Below are 19,641 nucleotides of genomic sequence, written 5' to 3'. Positions count from 1 at the left end.
CCACCGCCTCCACTTTCCGCCCTTTGGGGTCGTCCCTGGCAACAAAGGACCTATGAACCAATGACACTTTGCTCTGAGTGCAGGAGAGCCACTGTGCAACACTAGTTCACAAGTACCTGGCACAATCGCTGTTCGCTGTCAGCAGTGCCCATAGTGGTGGTACAGACCGGCTAGGAACACATAGATTTATGGCAAGTATATCTGCAGTCCATGGGCTCAGATGTTACAGAACAGTTATTAGCCCCATGTCCGGGTTCTGGCACAATGTCCTGAGTGGGTTTATACCGCTCAATCAATCCTATAAGCAGGTCCAGGTTGCCCAGTTCCCTTGCTCGACCAATCTGTGCATGGCGGCCGGCAGAGCCCACACCATCTGATCAGCCACAACTCTCTCCATCATCTCGAATGGGGAAAAAAACTCAGGCTGGAGCCACTCCTCCACCAACTGCAACAAGTCATTTGCCGGAGACCTGGTGGGCCGAAACTCTACATACAGTGTTGGCCAAAAGTATTGACACCCCTGCAATTCTGTCAGATAATACTCAGCTTCTTCCTGAAAATGATTTCAAGCACAAATTCTTTGGTATTATTATCTTCCTTTAATTTGTCTTAAATGAAAACACAAAAGAGAATGAAGCAAAAAGCAAACCATTGATCATTTCACACAAAACTCCAAAAATGGGCCAGACAAAAGTATTGGCACCCTCAGCCTGATACTTGGTTGCACAACCTTTAGCCAAAATAACTACGACCAACCGCTTCCGGTAACCATCAATAAGTTTCTTACAATGCTCTGCTGGAATTTTAGACCATTCTTCTTTGTCAAACTGCTCCAGGTCCTTGATATTTGAAGGGTGCCTTCTCCAAACTGCCATTTTTAGATCTCTCCACAGGTGTTCTATGGGATTCAGGTCTGGACTCATTGCTGGCCACCTTAGAAGTCTCCAGTGCATTCTCTCAACCCATTTTCTAGTGCTTTTTGAAGTGTGTTTTGGGTCATTGTCCTGCTGGAAAACCCATGACCTCTGAGGGAGACCCAGCTTTCTCACACTGGGCCCTACATTATCCTGCAAAATTTGTTGGTAGTCTTCAGACTTCATAATGCCATGCACACGGTCAAGCAGTCCAGTGCCAGAGGCAGCAAAGCAACCCCAAAACATCAGGGAACCTCCGCCATGTTTGACTGTAGGGACCGTGTTCTTTTCTTTGAATGCCTCTTTTTTTCTCTTGTAAACTCTATGTTGATGCCTTTGCCCAAAAAGCTCTACTTTTGTCTCATCTGACCAGAGAACATTCTTCCAAAACGTTTTAGGCTTTTTCAGGTAAGTTTTGGCAAACTCTAGCCTGGCTTTTTAATGTCTCGGGGTAAGAAGTGGGGTCTTCCTGGGTCTCCTACCATACAGTCCCTTTTCATTCAGATGCCGACGGATAGTACGGGTTGACACTGTTGTACCCTCGGACTGCAGGGCAGCTTGAACTTGTTTGGAAGTTTAATCGAGGTTCTTTATCCAACATCTGCACATTCTTGCGTTGAAATCTCTTGTCAATTTTTCTTTTCCGGCCACATCTAGGGAGGTTAGCCACAGTGCCATGGGCTTTAAACTTCTTGATGACACTGTGCACGGTAGACACAGGAACATTCAGGTCTTTGGAGATGGACTTGAATCCTTGAGATTGCTCATGCTTCCTCACAATTTGTTTCTCAAGTCCTCAGACAGTTCTTTGGTCTTCTTTCTTTTCTCCATGCTCAATGTGGTACACACAAGGACACAGGACAGAGGTTGAGTCAACTTTAATCCATGTCAACTGGCTGCAAGTGTGATTTAGTTATTGCCAACACCTGTTAGGTGCCACAGGTAAGTTACAGGTGCTGTTAATTACACAAATTAGAGAAGCATCACATGATTTTTCGAACAGTGCCAATACTTTTGTCCACCCTCTTTTTTATGTTTGGTATGGAATAATATCCAATTTGGCTTTAGGACAATTCTTTTTGTGTTTTTTTCATTTAAGATAAATTAAATGAAGATAATAATACCAAAGAATTTGTGTTTGCAATCATTTTCAGGAAGAAACTGAGTATTATCTGACTGAATTGCAGGGGTGTCAATACTTTTGGCCACAACTGTAGGTCCACTGGTACATCCAATGATCACCCCTTACATTTGTGGTCTCTTTACGACTCTGCTGAAGCTCGGGTAGCTTCCACTGCAGCGCCTCTTGCTGCTGCTGCAGAACCTCTTGCTGTTGTGCTGACTGAGCACAAACTGCTCCAAAAGTTCCTCCATTTCTCCAGCAGGCTTGCACAATGACCTGCAGCACTCTTTGGGGTATGCTTGGGTTCACACTGCCTGCATTCTCCACCATATGTAAGGCAGTGGTAGCACTGTACGCAGTGAAGAGGCAGTGACCCACAAAATTCAAACACAAAAGTCTCTTTAGTGTGGTATCTTCACACATAAAAGTCCAATACACATAAGTGTATATAACTTCAGTGCATATAATTAGTATCCATTTCACCATTTGCAGAATATATATTATACGGCATCCCTCATTTTACAGACACTAAGCATGCCAGTCTTCCTCTGACTAGTTCCCGTGGTGTCTATGCGCCGTATCCAAGACTCTATTCACACAGTATTACATGTTGCAAGCACTACACAAGCTAGTCCTCATCTGACTAGTTTACGTGGGTGTCTTGCACCGCTGCATCACAGTCTCTTTACTCACACAGCCGTACACAGTCCAGGATATCCTCCGGATCGCAGCTGAGCACCATATCCACCTGTTTTGCAATTGTTACAAACACCAGTCTTCTTTCAGGCACAGGACATCCACCTCCGGTTCACCTCCGGGCACAAAACTGTCCACATCCGAGACCAGTCACCGTGGACGACTTCCATCTCTGTGTACGCAGTGAGTTGCCAGGCCTCTATCTGGCCATCTCTGGTCATCGGGCGGACAAAGAGCTCTTTACCTATAGTGGGCTTTCACATGCCTCCACCCTGATTAGTCTATTTCCTGATAATCATGCCTATAGTGCTTGCCACTATATATTCATTCCTAAGGATAGTGCTCCCTTTAGAACTGGGTTCAACTATGTTAGATCACATTTATGACAGATTTCCCTTTTTTTTCTCTCAGCCTAAGGTTCTCAACATTATCTCTTAATTCTGCCGCTGTGAACTGGCACATGAGACAGTCAAGACACATATAGGTCAGTTCTTTGTTTCATATGACATATGTCTGCTTTCTTTGTATGGCTCTTTTGTTCACCAACTGTTGTTGAAAAGTTTACTGTTTTTAATGTATCCTGTACATATTTTAAGTGTATATGTTTCTTTTTTCTGCATAATTTACTTGCAAGCAGAAAGTTGATTTATTGTTTAATAGTAAGCTCCAAACAGCAGAAAATGGTCGCACTCCACGGGTGCGGGTCCCGTAGAAGCGCTTTGATAGCGCGAAACGGCCGTTGTCAGCCTCTCTGCACTTTTTACCACTACCCCGACTTGACATGTAATTTTATGAGTCAATAAATAAACATAATTCATCCCGTGGAGTGCGACCATTTTCTGCTGTTTGGAGCTTAAGATTGATTGCTACGAGGTCAAGCACCCGGGAATAGCTTAGTGTGGATCTACTGCCGGCTGTACACCACCTGTGCAAGCAAGGTAAAAGCGGTGCCGTCCGCTCTGTATCTTAGTGGTCACATTATTGTTTAATAGTATGGACCTTCTTTCCAATGTCTGTATACCCACATTATCTATGTGAAATGCTGCGTTTACAAATAATTTGTTTTCTTCTGCATTTTAGTGAATTGCCATATTTTCATGTCTGTATTTTTGTTTGTGCTTTAGCGTGGTTTGATAAAGACCTACACTGGTCGAAACGTCACAAACAATTCATCTGCTGTATAACTTTTTTCACCATGCACTGATTTGGCAGTGTCATTTTTTCTTTACCATTATTAAAGAATTTTGCAAAGAATATTACTGAGTGCGGCTGATTTAACTCTTATCCACATCCGAGACCAGTCACCGTGGACGACTTGCATCTCTGTGTATGCAGTGAGTTTCCAGGCCTCTCTCTGGTCCTGACACACCTGAGACTCACTAAGCACTCATTCAGATCTAACTAACCCTTTCCTGCAGGGCTTTTATCACAGAAACCTGTGGCTTTCAGTCACATGGAAAACCTGGGTCTGGAATGGAACAGACTGCACAAATTACTATCATACTGCAATTTGTTTCATACACAACATCCAGAGCAGGTTTTCCCTACCTCTGTCTTGGACACTAACATGTTCAAGACCAGTGTTCCCCAACTCCAGTCCTCAAGAGCCACCAACGGGTCATGTTTTCAGGATTTCATTAGTATTGCCCAGATGATGGAATTATTGCCTGTGCAAGTACTGCTATTATCACCTGAGCCATACTAAGGAAATCCTGAAAACATGAACCGTTGGTGGCTCTTGAGGACTGGAGTTGAGGAACACTGTTCAAGACTAACACTTTTATTATCAGTCTGCATTGCAGACACAGCTACGCCCGTGACTGCCATGCACACCTATGGCCTTCATACGCCTCCATGCACATCCTGGGGTGAGCACACAGCGACCCCTACCTGTGACATCGGTCACTGCTTCCCCATTGCAATACCAGATATTCCTGTGACCGCAATGCATCCTCATAGCCTCAATACGCCTATGTGCGTATCCTGGGGTGAACACACAGCACCCCCTAGCTGAAACAGGAATCACTGCCTCACAGTAGACAGGATTTTGGGAAGCACAAAAAAATATACTTGTCCTACCGTATTTCAGCTTTCTTCAGTAGCTCGTCCCATCTCCGTTCTAAGTCACTAAGTTCCTTCAACATTTTATCCTTATCTGCATGGTCAGCAGTGCCAGAAATCTTTTCTCCCTCTCGCTTAATGACATCAATGGTAGGTTTACGGTCGTCTAGTAGTCTTCGCAATAGCTGGTAAGAGAAAAAATAAAAATATGATAAAAAAAATAGTAATTTCTGTTCAAAAGATGCAGATTGTAATGTGCAAAACTGGAAAGCTAAATGGATTTTATTTGCCCCACAGTTTGTTTCCTTCTATAAATTGATCTGAGCCCCATCACATTGGAACATGGTAAGTTTCACTTGTATCTCGGTGTCATTCTTCAAAAACATACTAGGAAAGCAAAGCTGAAAGAGTGGGAAGACTAGATATTTTAATGGGAGTAATGGATTGGGTGACACTGAATGTGCTGAGAATTTAGTAACATACAGTACCTGGACAAAAATATAAGGACACAGACTCATTACACCTACAGGAGCTTTCCCGACATCCCATTCTAAACCCATAGTCATTAATAGCGCCCCTAGTTTCTTTTCCTATGACCCCTAAAAAGGCACCCACTCTTCTGGGAAGGTCTTCTACAAGATTTTGATGTGTGCCTGTGAGAATTCTTGTCTTTTCATCCAACTGTTCCCACAAAATTGGAATTATACAGTTGTCCAAAATGTCTTGACAGGATGAAGCATTAGGGCTGGTTTCACATTTGCGTGTGCGCAGCATTTGATCCGCACAGATCCGCATGTATCATGCATACATACATTTAACATGGTGTATGCAGGAACATGTGTTTGCATGCGTTCGCGTGCTTTTGCATATACATGCGTAGTTTCGCGGTGTGCGGCGGGGCACGGTGAATGCAACATTTTGCACTTTTAGAGGCGTCAAAAATCCGAAAGCGCATGCGGATGAGTGCGTCAAAACATGCATTACTGTCTATGGGAATGCATTGATAAGCAAGGACATGTGTACGCATGTGTTCGATACGCATGTCTACTTCAGAATGAGCAGGTCCAGGAAATGGTTTCATGCACCCCAAAACAAAGCTGTATAAAAGGATGTGTGGAAACTGCAAGGCCATTACTTTCAAGACTCTGTATCTGACAACAACACTGGCTATGTAAGTATAGAACCTTTGAAAATGTCTGTCTCTCTCACTGAACACTGTACTTCGCACTAATTTTTTTTCTGTTCCTTTTAGACTGGTTGTCTCCTGGTGCTGGTGTGTCTCCTGGTGCTGGCGTCCTGGTGAGGATAACACTGGCTATGTAAGTATAGAACCTTTGAAAATGTCTGTCTCTCTCACTGAAGTCTGTACTTTGTACTCATTTTTTTCTGTTCCTTTTAGGCTACTTTCACACATCAGGTTTTCGGCGTCAGGCGCGATCCGGCGTCGTGCCGGAACGCCGGATCCGGCAAATGTTTAGTAAAACCGGATCTGACGGATCCGGTTTTCTGCCGGATCCGTCTTTTTCTTGACAGACAAAACCGGATCCGTCTCATCCGGTTCATCCGTTTTTCTATCCGTTTTTCGACGGATTACGCCGGATCCGGTTTTTAAAATTGACCCTTGTGGCCTTCCGAACGGGATTGGCTACTGGAAAACTATATATAGAGTGTTCCTACAGCCCTTCTTTGACAGGTTGTCGAGGAGAAAGTGCAGGTTGGAGAGAAGAGCAAGTTACTGGCGAAGATGGATGTTGTCATTGGAAATATTTTGAAGAATTTGGTGGATTTTATAGCGGAGGCGAATCGTTTGAGGGTGATTGTTCTGGAGAAGGAGAGAGCGAGACAGCAGCGCATCAGGCATCGTAGACGACGTTTGTGGATCCACCCCATCACAGCCAAGAGAATGACGCGTGGGGTCTATTCTACACTCTGCATGGACCTTCGACGAAACCCGGATAAATTTTTTGGATATGTGCGGATGAAAATGGAGAATTTTGATTACTTGGTGGAGCGCATTGCACACCTCATAAGAAAAGCGGACACCTATTGCCGCTTCTCTGTTTCACCCGCAGAGCGTCTGATGGTGACTTTAAGGTAAGCCACATTTATTGGATGTGATCGCATCAGAGCACACTTTCACTGCAATCTTGTTGGTGGTAGTTTGTATCTCCAAGTGTTATAGGTCAGTTTTGGTATGTAATGCTGTGATTTAAAACTAATTTATTGTTTTTTAATTCCCCACAGATTTCTTGCAACTGGAGAATCCCTTTCGTCACTGCATTTCCAGTACAGACTCGGGATTTCCACCATATCTGGAATTGTGAAGTACACATGCCGTGCACTGTGGGACTCCTTAGCTGAAGAGTTTTTACCAGAGCCCACAACAGAGAGGTGGATTGAAATTGCTGACAAGTTTCAACAGATATGTCAGTTTCCCAACTGCTTGGGCGCTGTGGACGGGAAACATATCCGCATTGTAAAGCCAGCTGGATCGGGATCGGAATATTTCAATTACAAGAAATATTTTTCAATTGTCCTCATGGCCATCGCTGACGCGGAATACAAATTTATTGAGGTTGATATTGGGGCCTATGGCCGCTCCAATGACTCTCAAGTTTTCAAACTGTCTGCCATGGGGCGTAAACTGTATGGAAACACCTTCCAGTTCCCACCACCTAGACCGCTGCCGCAAACATCTGGTCCACCTATGCCATTTGTCTGTGTAGGGGATGAAGCCTTCCAGCTGTCAGAACACCTTTTGAAACCGTACTCTAGCAGAGGATTGACAAGACCAAAACGCATTTTTAATTACCGCCTCACAAGAGCAAGAAGAATGGTTGAATGTACCTTTGGTATTCTGACAGCCAAATGGCGGGTCCTATTGACTGCGATCAACCTCAAGACAGAAACTGTGGACGAGGTGATCAAAGCGTGCGTGGTACGCCACAATTTTGTTATCTGCAAGGAACCCATTTCCATTGAGGACACCTCTGAAGAAACCACCTTGCAAGATTACCATGACATTACCACTAGAAGTTCTGTTACGGTTTCAGTAATGAGGGACAATTTTGCACTATACTTTATGTCACCTCAAGGCAGAGTACACTGGCAGGATGACAGAGTGTGAAAGATTCGTGCCCTAACCAAACTTGTGTACCTTCTGTACCAACAGTATATACCTTTGCCAACCAAAGTTGGCTATCTTGTCATGGTCTCTATTTTTAGCTTTAGGCCACAGGTGTGTACCTGGTTGTGTTTTATGCAAAGTATTTCACCTTTTAACAAAAGTTGTGTACATTGTTAGGAAATCACCAACAATAAACACAACTTTTTAGGTGAAATACTTTGCTTCAAACACAACAAGGAACACAACTGTGGCAAAAAGCTAAAATTTACCCACAGTTATATACCTAGTTTTGAATACCATTTCACCTTTTAAATACCCTGTATTTAACCTTTTTCGCCGCAGAAAGAAATGACAGACAACCAGTGTAAAATAATTTAACTTTTATTGAAAAATGTTTTTTTTAGTAAACTTTTTAAAAATTTTATTAAACTTGTTTAATAAAGCTTTGAAACCATAAAACTGGTCATTTTTATTTAAATACACACATTATAAATCTGTGTAGTGTGTGGTGGAAATACTGCTGGAGGGGCTGCGGGACACTTCGACACTGGGAGTGTGGAGAGAGGACTGGGATCGTGGTGGGGAAGGAACAGTTAGAGGTGAAGGTGTGGAAAAAACTACACAATGGGTGGACATGTGGGAAGCAGAAGAGGTGGTGGGTGGTGGAGTGGAGGGTTGGGCAGGGACTGTAGGAGCAGATGATGTTGATGGCAAGTTGTATGGGGAAGGAGTTTGGTACGGGGCAGGTTGCTGGAAGTGGGGAGATGTCTGGTACGGGGCAGGTTGCTGGAAGTGGGGAGTTTGCAGGTACTGGGGAGGTTGCTGGTGCTGGTGAGGTTGCTGGTGCTGGGGAGGTTGCTGGTACTGGGGAGGTTGCTGGTGCTGGGGAGGTTGCTGGTGCTGGGGAGGTGGATAGTATGTAATAGGAGGGGGAGGATGGAAAGTGGCTGGAGGGGGTGTAGATGTAATAGGAGGGGGAGGATGGAAAGTGGCTGGAGGGGGTGTAGATGTAATAGGAGGGGGAGGATGGAAAGTGGCTGGAGGGGGTGCAGGTGGAGGAACTACTGTGGTGGGAGGAGGAGGTTGGGAGGTAACTTGCTGGAGAGCAGCGTGGCATGAATGCATTACATGCATCTGCTGGGCACGAGAGAGCATTTCCATGCGCTCCACAACAGACCTGAAAAAGGTGTGGTTTGGCGAAGATCTTGCTTCTGAATGCATGGTTTGCAGAAGTGTCTTCACCTCCAGAATGCTGGAGTTGATCTGCTGATAGCCTGCAGAGATTTGCTCTGACAAGACTTTTAGACAGTTCTGGAAAGATGCATTCAGATGCAAGAACTCTGGCGCATAAGTCTTTTCCTGACCCCTCTGCCGCTGCCGCCCAGTACCCGCAGGTGTACTAGAGGTGGCAGGGGCAGAAGGGTGGGGTAAAGGGAAAGCGATCTCCTCACCAGTAGCTTCATGTAATGTAGGCGGCCACGATGCTCCTGTGCTGGTGGATGGGACAGATGGGTCGAATGTGTGGGAAGGCTGGGAAGGTGCAGATGTACCGGGGCGGTCGAAGTGTCCCTCGGTGCCGGTCTCCTCAGGGATCGCCTCAGAAGGGTCCAATCGTGCAGGCTCCCGAGTGCTGCTCACCGTGCTGTGGAATAAAGAGAAAAAAAAAACAATTAAAATAGTGACATGGTATGGCCCTGGCTGAAAAAAAAAAGTTACATCTAAACATTTTTTTGTCACATGTGGTGTGTAATATTTACCTTCTGGTGAGCATTGTCTCCCGGAGGAACGACAGGGCTCGTGCGTACTTGTACTTGCTCCTGCGTCCTCCAGATCCACTCGGGGCCCGCATCTCTTTATTGAACTCCTTCTTGAAACGATCCCTCACAGACCGCCACCGCTTCACAATTCTCTCCCCTGAAACGAGAAAGGACAAAGTGGTTAGTATACAACATCAGTGTTTCCCAAACTCCAGTCCTCATGGTCCCCAGGGGTCATGTTTTCAGGATTTCCAAAGTAAATAGAAATCCTGAACACATGATCCGTGGGGACCACGAGGACTGGAGTTCGGGAAACACTGGTTTAAATCAAGCAACCGGTACTGTATATACTTACGCTCTTTAATCTGGGTCCGAGCTTCGAGGTCCTCCCAGCGGTCCACAAGGAGCGAACAGATTTCCTCCCAGAGTCGTCGGGTAACGATCAGGTCAGCGTGGCGGCGGTCAGCCATATTCCAGAGCGGCTCCCTTTCTCTGACGAGATCGATGAGGCGGTCCACATCAATCCCTCCATCCTCACCGTCAGAGTCGGGAGCACGCTGTGAAGGCTGTTAAAGAAAAAGACAAAAATAACATAATTAGCCTCCACAAAAGAAATGAAATAAAAAGTGCAAAAAAACAAAGCAAAAATATTTATACTTACACGCTGGTGACCGCCGCGTTGCTGTCGCCGACGACCCTGGGAGGCACTGCGAGGACCTCTTGGCCGAGCACCAGATTGGGAAGACTAGAGAAGAAAACAAAAAATGTTATGTCTTTGGATGTAGGCATTTGTTTGCTGTGTGTGGTCTGCAGAACATTGTTTTCTATGTGTTGTGTGTAGTGTGATGTTGTGTTTCTGCGTTTGATGCAAAAAACTTACCAATTGTGAGCCCACTCCAAGTGTCTGTCCACCCCTTCCTTCTTCTTCTGGGAGCTCCTCTTCATCTTGTGATTCCTGTTTTGAAATAAAAGGCAATGAATACACATATATTACAGAGATGATGGATTTTGGAAATAAAAACTTACCGTCAAACGCTGACGATGCGAGGGAGGGCTCCCAGAAGATGTGCTGTCTTCCTCATGGCCAGACTCCATGGCTGTGGGTGGTGTTTCTGCTGCTGCTGCATCTATTGGGCGGCTGTTGAATAAAGAGAAACAAAGGGCCAATGAATATCTTGATATTCCATAGCCCTAGTTTGGAGGAATGGGGGATTTGATAATTACCGTCTCTCATCTGCTGCTGGACTCCCCTCCCGTTGTTCAGCATGCTGCTCCATTTGGGGTGGTGCTGATGGTGCTGCTGCTGCAGATATCTGCTGCCTTCTCCTGCTCCTGGTTCTTGGCTTGGGTGGCATGTTGGGTGTGGCTGAGGGTCCCATTGTCTTGCTTTTATATATGTCCTGTGGGCAGAGCTACTGAGCATGCTCAGACCAAAGAAACCGGATCCGGCGCATTGCGGCGCTCATAGGCTTTCATTGTATGAAAAAGCCGGACACGCCGGATCCGGCGTGTCCGGCTTTTTCGCCGGAGACAAAAAACGTTACAGTAGCCGTTTTTTCCAGACGCCGGATCGCGTCACATTGCCGGATCCGGCGAAAATCGGATGAAACGCATGGCCATCTGGCTCGATCCGGCTCTAATGCAAGTCAATGGGGGGGAAACCGGATCCGGCATTGCATTTCGCCGGATCCGGTTTTAGTCAAAAGCGCCGGATCGCGCCTGACGCCGAAAACCTGATGTGTGAAAGAGGCCTTAGACTGGTTGTCTCCTGGTGCTGCCGTATGCCTCTGTCCTGTGCTGACTGCTGTGCTGTTGGACTACTGCCTGTAATGTAAGTATTGGTGTGCATTTTTTTTTTGTTTTTTTGGCTACATTGCGTTTGGCTCTTGACAAGTTTAATTTTTGTTATCTTTCACTTGTTTCACTTGCCTGCTGCCTGCTCTTCAACCATGTCCTCAAGTGAAGAACTGACTGCTTCCCAAGGTGGACATGACACCGATTATGTAATCACATTTGCTATAGTGATTGGCATGGAGTGACTGGCAATACTATACCTGTGTTAAATTATGTAATTTCTTTACAGGTTACCTTCCACTGATGCAGTCCAGGAGCAGTCGAGTGCAAATGATTCGTCCCAGGGTTGTTAGGCTCATGTGTCTCAGGAGGAAAGACGGGGTGTAAGTATTTTTTTTCATCAGAGTTGTAATTGAATTTGTTTTCAGTTTTACTTAAAATTCTTTTGTTTTATTTGATCTAAAGGTTCCACAATTTGAAGAAGCCAAACAGGAAATTGACAACGATCAACTAATTAACCTTGTGCAAGAGCGAGTACCATTGTGGGACACCCGTGATCATCAGCACTCCGACATTGTAGTGATTTGACGACTCTGGGAAGTAGTGGCCAGATCGCTGTTGCATGATTGGGAACGTGCCATGCCACATACCAGAAATGATTTTGGTAAGTATTGCAATGTGGTCGAGGTGCCAGTGAAACTGTAAATGTAGGTGTATTGTTTTGCAATTAATTTTTTCCTTTTTTCCCTCTTCACAGTGAAGAGTATAAGAGAACGTTGGTGCTCGATGAAGGATCGCTTCAACAAGGACATGAGACAGGAGAACCAGGTTAAAAGTGGTGCTGCTCAAAGGATAAGAAAATACATTTACCACAGTAACCTTGCTTTTCTGAGCGAACTGAGCAAACGTGAGTACCTTTTGTGTTGTCTTACTAATATTTAACTTTTTTTTTTTTTTTACTAACGTTTTTCTTTTATCTTCACCACAGAACCTGGTGCAGCACAACACAACCTGGATCATCCTCTGCTGAAGCGGCCCCTCATCGATCACACAACGAACAGACGCACATTCATATAAGGCCAATCTAACTCCTACAACTTAATAATGGTCAGATGGATGGTGCTATCCCTGTCATGTGTCAACTCTATAGAAAGGTAAAATCGCGATAACATGACGACAATATCTACAGTCTGGGATCTCCAGTTACGAAAGTACATTGTAAGATGAGGATCTCAAAATTCTGCGGGACCTAGCACATTCCACAACCAGTCCTCACATGAGCTCACCAAGGGGAGGTATGTGGGCATAACCTTGATCTACTAAAAATCAGAATTTGGGTTTGTTCATTTGTCAGTCCCGGAAAGAACAGCTTGCTGTGGTTTCTGTCCGTTTTCCTAAGGACCTCCCTCTTGCTAAGCTCTGAGCCATTTCCGTAACACCAGGTTTAGTAATTTTCATTTGTTATCTCTTTTATGTAATATAATTGTGTATACCGTATTGTTTTGTTTCCATTTTGTATCATCTTTGTATATTTTTTTTTATAAACACTGCCTACCTTTCTGGACAAAATATATAAAATGTAATAGCTCTGCTGCTCTTGCTCTGTAAACCATACCCATGAAGCAATACGCTACCTTGTAACAGGTGTCCAATTGGCAGATTGGTGTCAGCTAACGGTTCCTTTTTGCCATTGCGGAGTTGGTGGTAACCATACCAGGGTGTGTGTATATATATCCACATATACACACACACGGCCGAAAGTGTTGGCACCCTTCATTGACATTGTTCCAGAGGATGAAGTATTTCTCCCAGAAAATTATTGGAATTACTCATGTTTTGTTATACATGTTTATTTCCTTTGTATTGGGACAACACAAGTGGGCGAGACAAAATAGTTGGTACCCTCAACATAACATTTGGTTGCACAACCTTTGGAATAAATAACTGCAATCAATCGCTTCCTATAACCATCAACAAGCTTTTTACATCTCTCAACTGGTATTTTGGACCAATCTGTTTGCAAACTGCTACAGGTCTCTCATATTTGAAGGGTGCCTTTTCCTATCAGCAATTTTAAGATCTCTCCACATTTCAATAGGATTTAGATCTGTACTCATTGCTGACCACTTCAGAACTCTCCAGCGCTTTATTTCCTTCCATTTCTGGGTGCTTCTTGAACTATGGCCGTGGTCATTGTCATACTGGAAGACCCATGACCTATTACGCAAACCCAGTTTTCTGACACTGAATTCTGACCTAAAATCCTTTTGTCATGATCCGAGTGCAGGTTTTGACCTGCACGTCAGGGGTTAATGTCTTGAGCTCAGTGCACGCTTTGACCTGCACACCTGGGGTTAATTATTGTGGCGTCTCTTTGGTTCAGGCAGAGCTTTTTATTGCCCCGAGATACTCCAATCCCTGTCAGTTATACTTTCGCCCTTGGCATTGTGTGGTGACCCCTGAGTGTGTTTGTGCTGTGTTCTGGTTGCTTGATTCTCTGTGTACGACTCGGTCTGTTCTCTGGATATTGCTTCGGATTCTGCTTGGTACCTTCTATGTCTGTTTGGTTTTGACTTCTGCTTGGCCCTGACTATCCGTTCTGTCTCAACCCTGGTACGTTACTGATATCTCTATGTATGACCTCCGTTTTGCCTGACTCTGAGTATTTCTGTATAGTGTCCAGCCATCTCTGAAAGCAGGATGCTAAGCCCCGCCCCCTTGCAGTCACATGACCTTAGGTCCTGTGACTGCTTGCTAAACTTCAGCGTCCACAGGTCCTGTGTATCTGTACTTTCCGGCTGTACCTGACCCCGGGCCCCCCTCCAGTGCGGGCGAGTCCCTGCTCAGCGGAGGCTGCACGCCGGCGCTGACAGGATCCTGACATTATAACGGACTGTGAACTTTTTTTTTTTTCTCTCCTCACTTCTGCAGCATGGACCCAATGCATGCCTTATCTGAGCAGGTGAAATGCTTGACTCAGTCGCTGCAGAAGCTAAGTTTGGAACACCAAGCTCTGGCCCAGTCCCAACAGCAGGTTGCGGACTCAGTTCAGGGGGTGCTTTCAGCAGGCTTTCAGGAGGTGGGGAATAGAGATGTCATTTTAGTCCCACCCGAATCCCCGGTTAAGTTACCAGATACGTTTGCTGGTGACAAAAATGAATTTAGAGCGTTTAAAGAGGGCTGTAAGCTCTTTTTCTCCTTGAGACCCCACTCCTCTGGGGAAGAGAAACAGAGGGTGGGGGTAGTTATGTCCCTCCTTAGGGGGTCCCCACAAGCCTGGGCATTTTCTCTTTCCTCTTCTGCCCCACAGAGAATGTCTATGGATGCGTTTTTTGAGGCCTTAGGGCTTATTTACAATGAGCCAGAGAGAGTGCGTTTGGCTAAGGACAAGGTGATGAGTGTCTGTCAGGGGGAGCACTCGGCCGAGTGGTTCTGTTCTGAATTTAGGCGTTGGGCAGCTGAGGTTTCTTGGAGTGATGCCGCCCTTCGGGGGCTGTTCCGTAGAGGCCTGTGTGAACGTCTGAAGGATGCCCTGGCACTCCATCCTCTACCTGACTCCCTGGAGGATGCCATGACCCAAGCGGTTCGCATGGATCGCAGACTGCAGGCAAGAGGTGTTATGCAACTTGAAACATCATTATTCTCCAGTGGAGTTGAGACCCGGACTCTTCCGGTGGCTATGGAGGTGAGCGCTGTCATCTGTGATGACAAGGAAAGAAGACGCCTCCGGGAGAAGCAGTTGTGCTTCTTTTGTGGGGAATCTGGACAATGGAAGAAGGACTGCTTCTCCTGTCCGTCATCCTCCAAGGTGGCGGGAAACAACTAGGTCTGGGTAGTAGTCGAGGAGGCTACCCAGACCTTCAGGTACCTTTTTCCTCACTTGCAAAGTTGTGCTTCGGGTGGAACTGGAACTTGGTGATGGTCCTGTTCAGACTACCGCCTTTGTTGACTGTGGCTCTGCTGTTAACCTGATTGATGCCCGGATTATGACTCTTAATAAGATAGGGACAGTCAGGCTTCAGGATCCTGTTAAACTTGTGGCAATTAACTCGTCCTCTCTTATCCGAGACGGTATCTGTTTTAGGTCTGAACTTTTTTCTCTGAAAGTGGGTTCCACTCATGTGGAAAAATTAACTTGTCTTGTGTTAGATAGCTTGCCTGCACGACTGGTACTGGGGATGCCTTGGCTTCAACGCCATAATCCTACCATTGGTTGGGTGACGGGGGAGATCACTCAATGGGGATGTAAAGATAAGTGTTGTAGCCTGGGGCCTTTTGTTAACTCTGTTAAAACCGTATCTGTGTCGTCTGTCGGTCTGGAAGGTATTCCGGAGTACCTGAAGGATTTCGAAGACGTGTTTTCCGAAAGTGAGGCTGAGGCGCTGCCACCACATAGACCCTACGATTGTGCCATTGAGTTAGTACCCGGGCCAAGTTACCTAAGGCTCGATTGTTCAATTTGTCCGGGCCTGAGCGCCAAGCCATGAAGGAGTATATAGTTGAGAGTCTCCGCAAAGGGCACATCAGGCCTTCTGTGTCACCCATGGCAGCAGGATTCTTCTTTGTGAAGAAAGATGGTGGTCTGCGGCCGTCCCTCGACTTTCGGGAACTTAACAAGATAACGGTTAGCAACACATCCACTTCCCCTCATCCCAGACCTATGTAACCAGTTATCTGGGGCCCAATGGTTCTCCAAATTAGATCTCCGGGGGGCCTACAACCTGATAAGGGTTTGGGAAGGGGACGAGTGGAAAACTGCGTTCCTCACATCTGAGGGACTCTTTGAAAACCTGGCTATGCCCTTTGGGTTAACTAATGCCCCCGCTATTTTCCAGAACTTTATCAATGTTGTGTTTTCTGACCTGATAGGCCATTTTGTTGTCATTTATTTGGATGACATTTTGGTGTAATCCCCAGACAGTCAGTCTCACTTACAACATCTACAGACAGTTCTCCAGAGACTCAGGGAGAACCACCTGTTTGCTAAATTGGAAAAAAGTTTTTCGTACAGGAACTGTCTTTTTTGGGGCTGTTTGTATCTTGTGAGGGGTTTCGTATGGACCCTAAGAAGGTGCTGGCGATCGCAGACTGGGTTCAGCCTCATGATCTCAAGGAGCTCCAGCGCTTCTTGGGATTTGCAAACTATTACCGGAGATTCATTACGGGTTTCTCTCAAGTGGTTAAACCACTCACAGATCTTACCCAGAAGGGGGCTGATGTAAAAAATTAGTCGGAACTCGCTAAGGAGTCCTTCTCAGCTCTTAAGAAGTGTTTCATGTCCGCTCCGGTGTTGGTCCAGCCAGATCCGTCCAAACTATTTATTGTGGAGGTGGATACTTCTGAAGTAGGGGTGGGGGCAGTGTTGTCCCAAGGTCCGGCCACCCTTACTAATCTCAAACCCTGTGCCTTCCTCTCCAAGAAGTTCTCATCCGCTGAGAGAAATTATGATGTAGGCAATAGAGAACTTCTTGCGGTCAAGCTGGCATTCGAAGAATGGAGGCACTTTTTGGAAGGGGCGGCTCACCGTATCACTGTTATCACGGATCACAAAAATTTGGCATACCTTAAATCTGCTAAGAGGCTTATTCCTAGACAAGCCCGTTGGTCACTTTTTTTTCACGCTTTCAATTCTCCACTACTTTTCGACCAGGGTCCAAAAATGTTAAAGCGGATGCCCTGTCCAGAAGTTTTGACCTGGTGTCTCCCCCCCGAGTCGCCGTCCTCCATTCTTCCCCCAGGGTTGGTAGTGGCGGGGGTCTCAGAGTTGGAACAAGACATTTTGAGGGCTCAGTTCCTAACTCCGACGACCAGGCCAGGGGATAAATTGTTTGTTCCGGATTTATTGTGGCCTAGACTTCTGCAGGAGTTTTGAGTCTAGGCTGAGTGCTCATCCCGGTATCACAGCCACTAGAGAGGCATTAGCCAGGATTTTTTGGTGGCCTTCACTGGGGTCCGATGTCAAGAAATTCATTGCTGCTTGTGGAATTTGTGCCCGTTCCAAAAGCTTGCATAACCGGCCGGCAGGGGAACTCATACCTTTACCGGTTCCTGATAGGCAATGGACTCATCTCTCCATGGATTTTATTACCGGTTTTCCACCTTCCAGGGGCAATACCGTGATCTGGGTGGTGGTGGATAGGTTTTCAAAACAGGCCCATTTCATTCCCTTGGCAGCACTACCCTCAGCAGAAACATTGTCAAGGTTGTTCGTGCAGCATGTGGTCCGATTGCATGGGGTACCCCTGAATGTGGTGTCTGACAGAGGTGTGCAGTTTGTGGCCAAATTTTGGAGGGCATCCTGTATGAAATTGGACATCTCACTCTCCTTCTCGTCGGCATATCACCCGGAGAGTAATGGTCAGACGGAACACACCAATCAAACCCTGGAACAAATTCTCAGGTGTCTGACCTCCGCCAGACAGGAGGATTGGTGTGATGCGTTACCGTTGGCAGAATTCTCTTTTAAAAACCGGGTGATTCAGTCCACCAACATGTCCCCATTCCTAATCAATTATGGGTTTAATCCTAATTTTGGGGAGTTTTCACGGGTGGATTCCGGTTGTCCAGGGGCAGAGGGGTCCGTCCATCGGTTAAAAAACCTCTGGGCTGAAGTCCAGCGTAATATCTCTCAAGCCCAGGGGAGGTACAAATATTTTGCTGACATAAAGAGGGCCCCGGGACACGTTTCAGGTGGGGGAGGTTTGGCTTTCCACACGTAACGTCAACTTGAAGGTACCGTCAGCTAAATTGGGACCAAAGTTCATTGGTCCGTACGAGATTGCGGAGATAGTCAACCTGGTGGCATATAGGTTGCGTCTCCCCACCTCCTTAAAAATATCCAATGTGTTCCATAAATCTCTGTTGAAACCCGTGGGGTCTGTCAAGGAGGACTCCGAGTCTGTTGTTACTCCAGTGTTGATGGAGGGTCACTTGGAGTATGAGGTTGGACATATTGTGGACTCTCGGCGGGTGTGCCGCTCTTTGCAGTACCTGGTCCACTGGAAGGGATATGGACCGGAGGATCGCTCATGGGTCCCTGCTCACACTCTACTTGCAGATCTCCTGGTTCGGGCTTTCCATGCCAAGTACCCGGAGAAGCCTGGGGGCCCAGAGGCCCCCCGTTGAGAGGGGGGTACTGTCATGATCTCAGTGCAGGTTTTGACCTGCACGTCAGGGGTTAATGTCTTGAGCTCAGTGCACGCTTCGACCTACACACCTGGGGTTAATTATTGTGGCCTCTCTTTGGTTCAGGCAGAGCTTTTTATTGCCCTGAGATACTCCAATCCCTGTCAGTTATACTTTCGCCCTTGGGATTGTGTGGTGACCCCTGAGTGTGTTTGTGCTGTGTTCTGGTTGCTTGATTCTCTGTGTACGACTCAGTCTGTTCTTTGGATATTGCTTTGGATTCTGCTTGGTACCTTCTATGTCTGTTTGGTTTTGACTTCTGCTTGGCCCTGACTATCTGTTCTGTCTCATCCCTGGTACGTTACGGATATCTCTGTGTATGACCTCCGTTTTGCCTGACTGAGTATCTCTGAAAGCAGGACGCTAAGCCCCACCCCCTTGCAGTCACACAACTGTAGGTCCTGTGACTGCTTGCTAAACTTCAGCGTCCACAGGTCCTGTGTATCTGTACTTTCCGGCTGTACCTGACCCCGGGCCCCCCTCCAGTCCGGGTGAGTCCCTGCTCAGCGGAGGCTGCACGCCGGCGATGACAGGATCCTGACACCTTTAGTAATCTTCAGATTTCATGATACCTTGTACACAGTTAAGGCACACAGTGCAAGAGGCAGCATAACATCCCCAAAACATATTTGAACCTTCACCATACTTGACTGTAGGTACTGTGTTCTTTTCTTTGTAGGCCTTATTCCGATTTCGGTAAACAGTAAAATGGTGTTCTTTACCAAAAAGTTTTATCTTGGACCCAATTGTCCACAAGATGCTTTCTCAGAAGGATTTTGGCTTACTCACATATTTTGGCACACTGCATTCTAGTTTTTTTATGTCTAGGTGTCAGCAGTTGGGTCCTCCTGAGTCTCTTGCCATAGTGCTTCATTTTACTCAAATGTTGAAGGATATATGGCTCACGCTCACACTGATGCACCCTGAGCCTGCAGGACAGCTTGAATGTCTTTGGAACTTTATTGGGGCTGCTTATCCACCAGC

At 46.2% G+C, this 19,641-nt stretch overlaps 1 protein-coding gene across 8 annotated transcripts in view; it reads right to left on the bottom strand.

Annotated features, from left to right (window-relative positions):
• DST (dystonin) overlaps positions 1-19,641 on the bottom strand; it is a 732,471-nt gene that overhangs the window by 164,241 nt on the left and 548,589 nt on the right. For all 8 annotated transcript variants that reach the window (XM_073589123.1, XM_073589125.1, XM_073589124.1 and 5 more), the window contains one exon: positions 4,813-4,979. In XM_073589123.1, coding sequence (XP_073445224.1) covers positions 4,813-4,979 — 167 coding nt within the window. The remainder of the gene's footprint in view (positions 1-4,812; positions 4,980-19,641) is intronic.

Source organism: Dendrobates tinctorius, unplaced genomic scaffold, assembly GCF_039654945.1.
Source record: "Dendrobates tinctorius isolate UK_male_01 unplaced genomic scaffold, ASM3965494v1 ptg000107l, whole genome shotgun sequence".
Taxonomy (NCBI): domain Eukaryota; kingdom Metazoa; phylum Chordata; class Amphibia; order Anura; family Dendrobatidae; genus Dendrobates; species Dendrobates tinctorius.
Note: the sequence above shows the minus strand (reverse complement) of the source record. Positions and strands in the feature narration are given on the sequence as shown.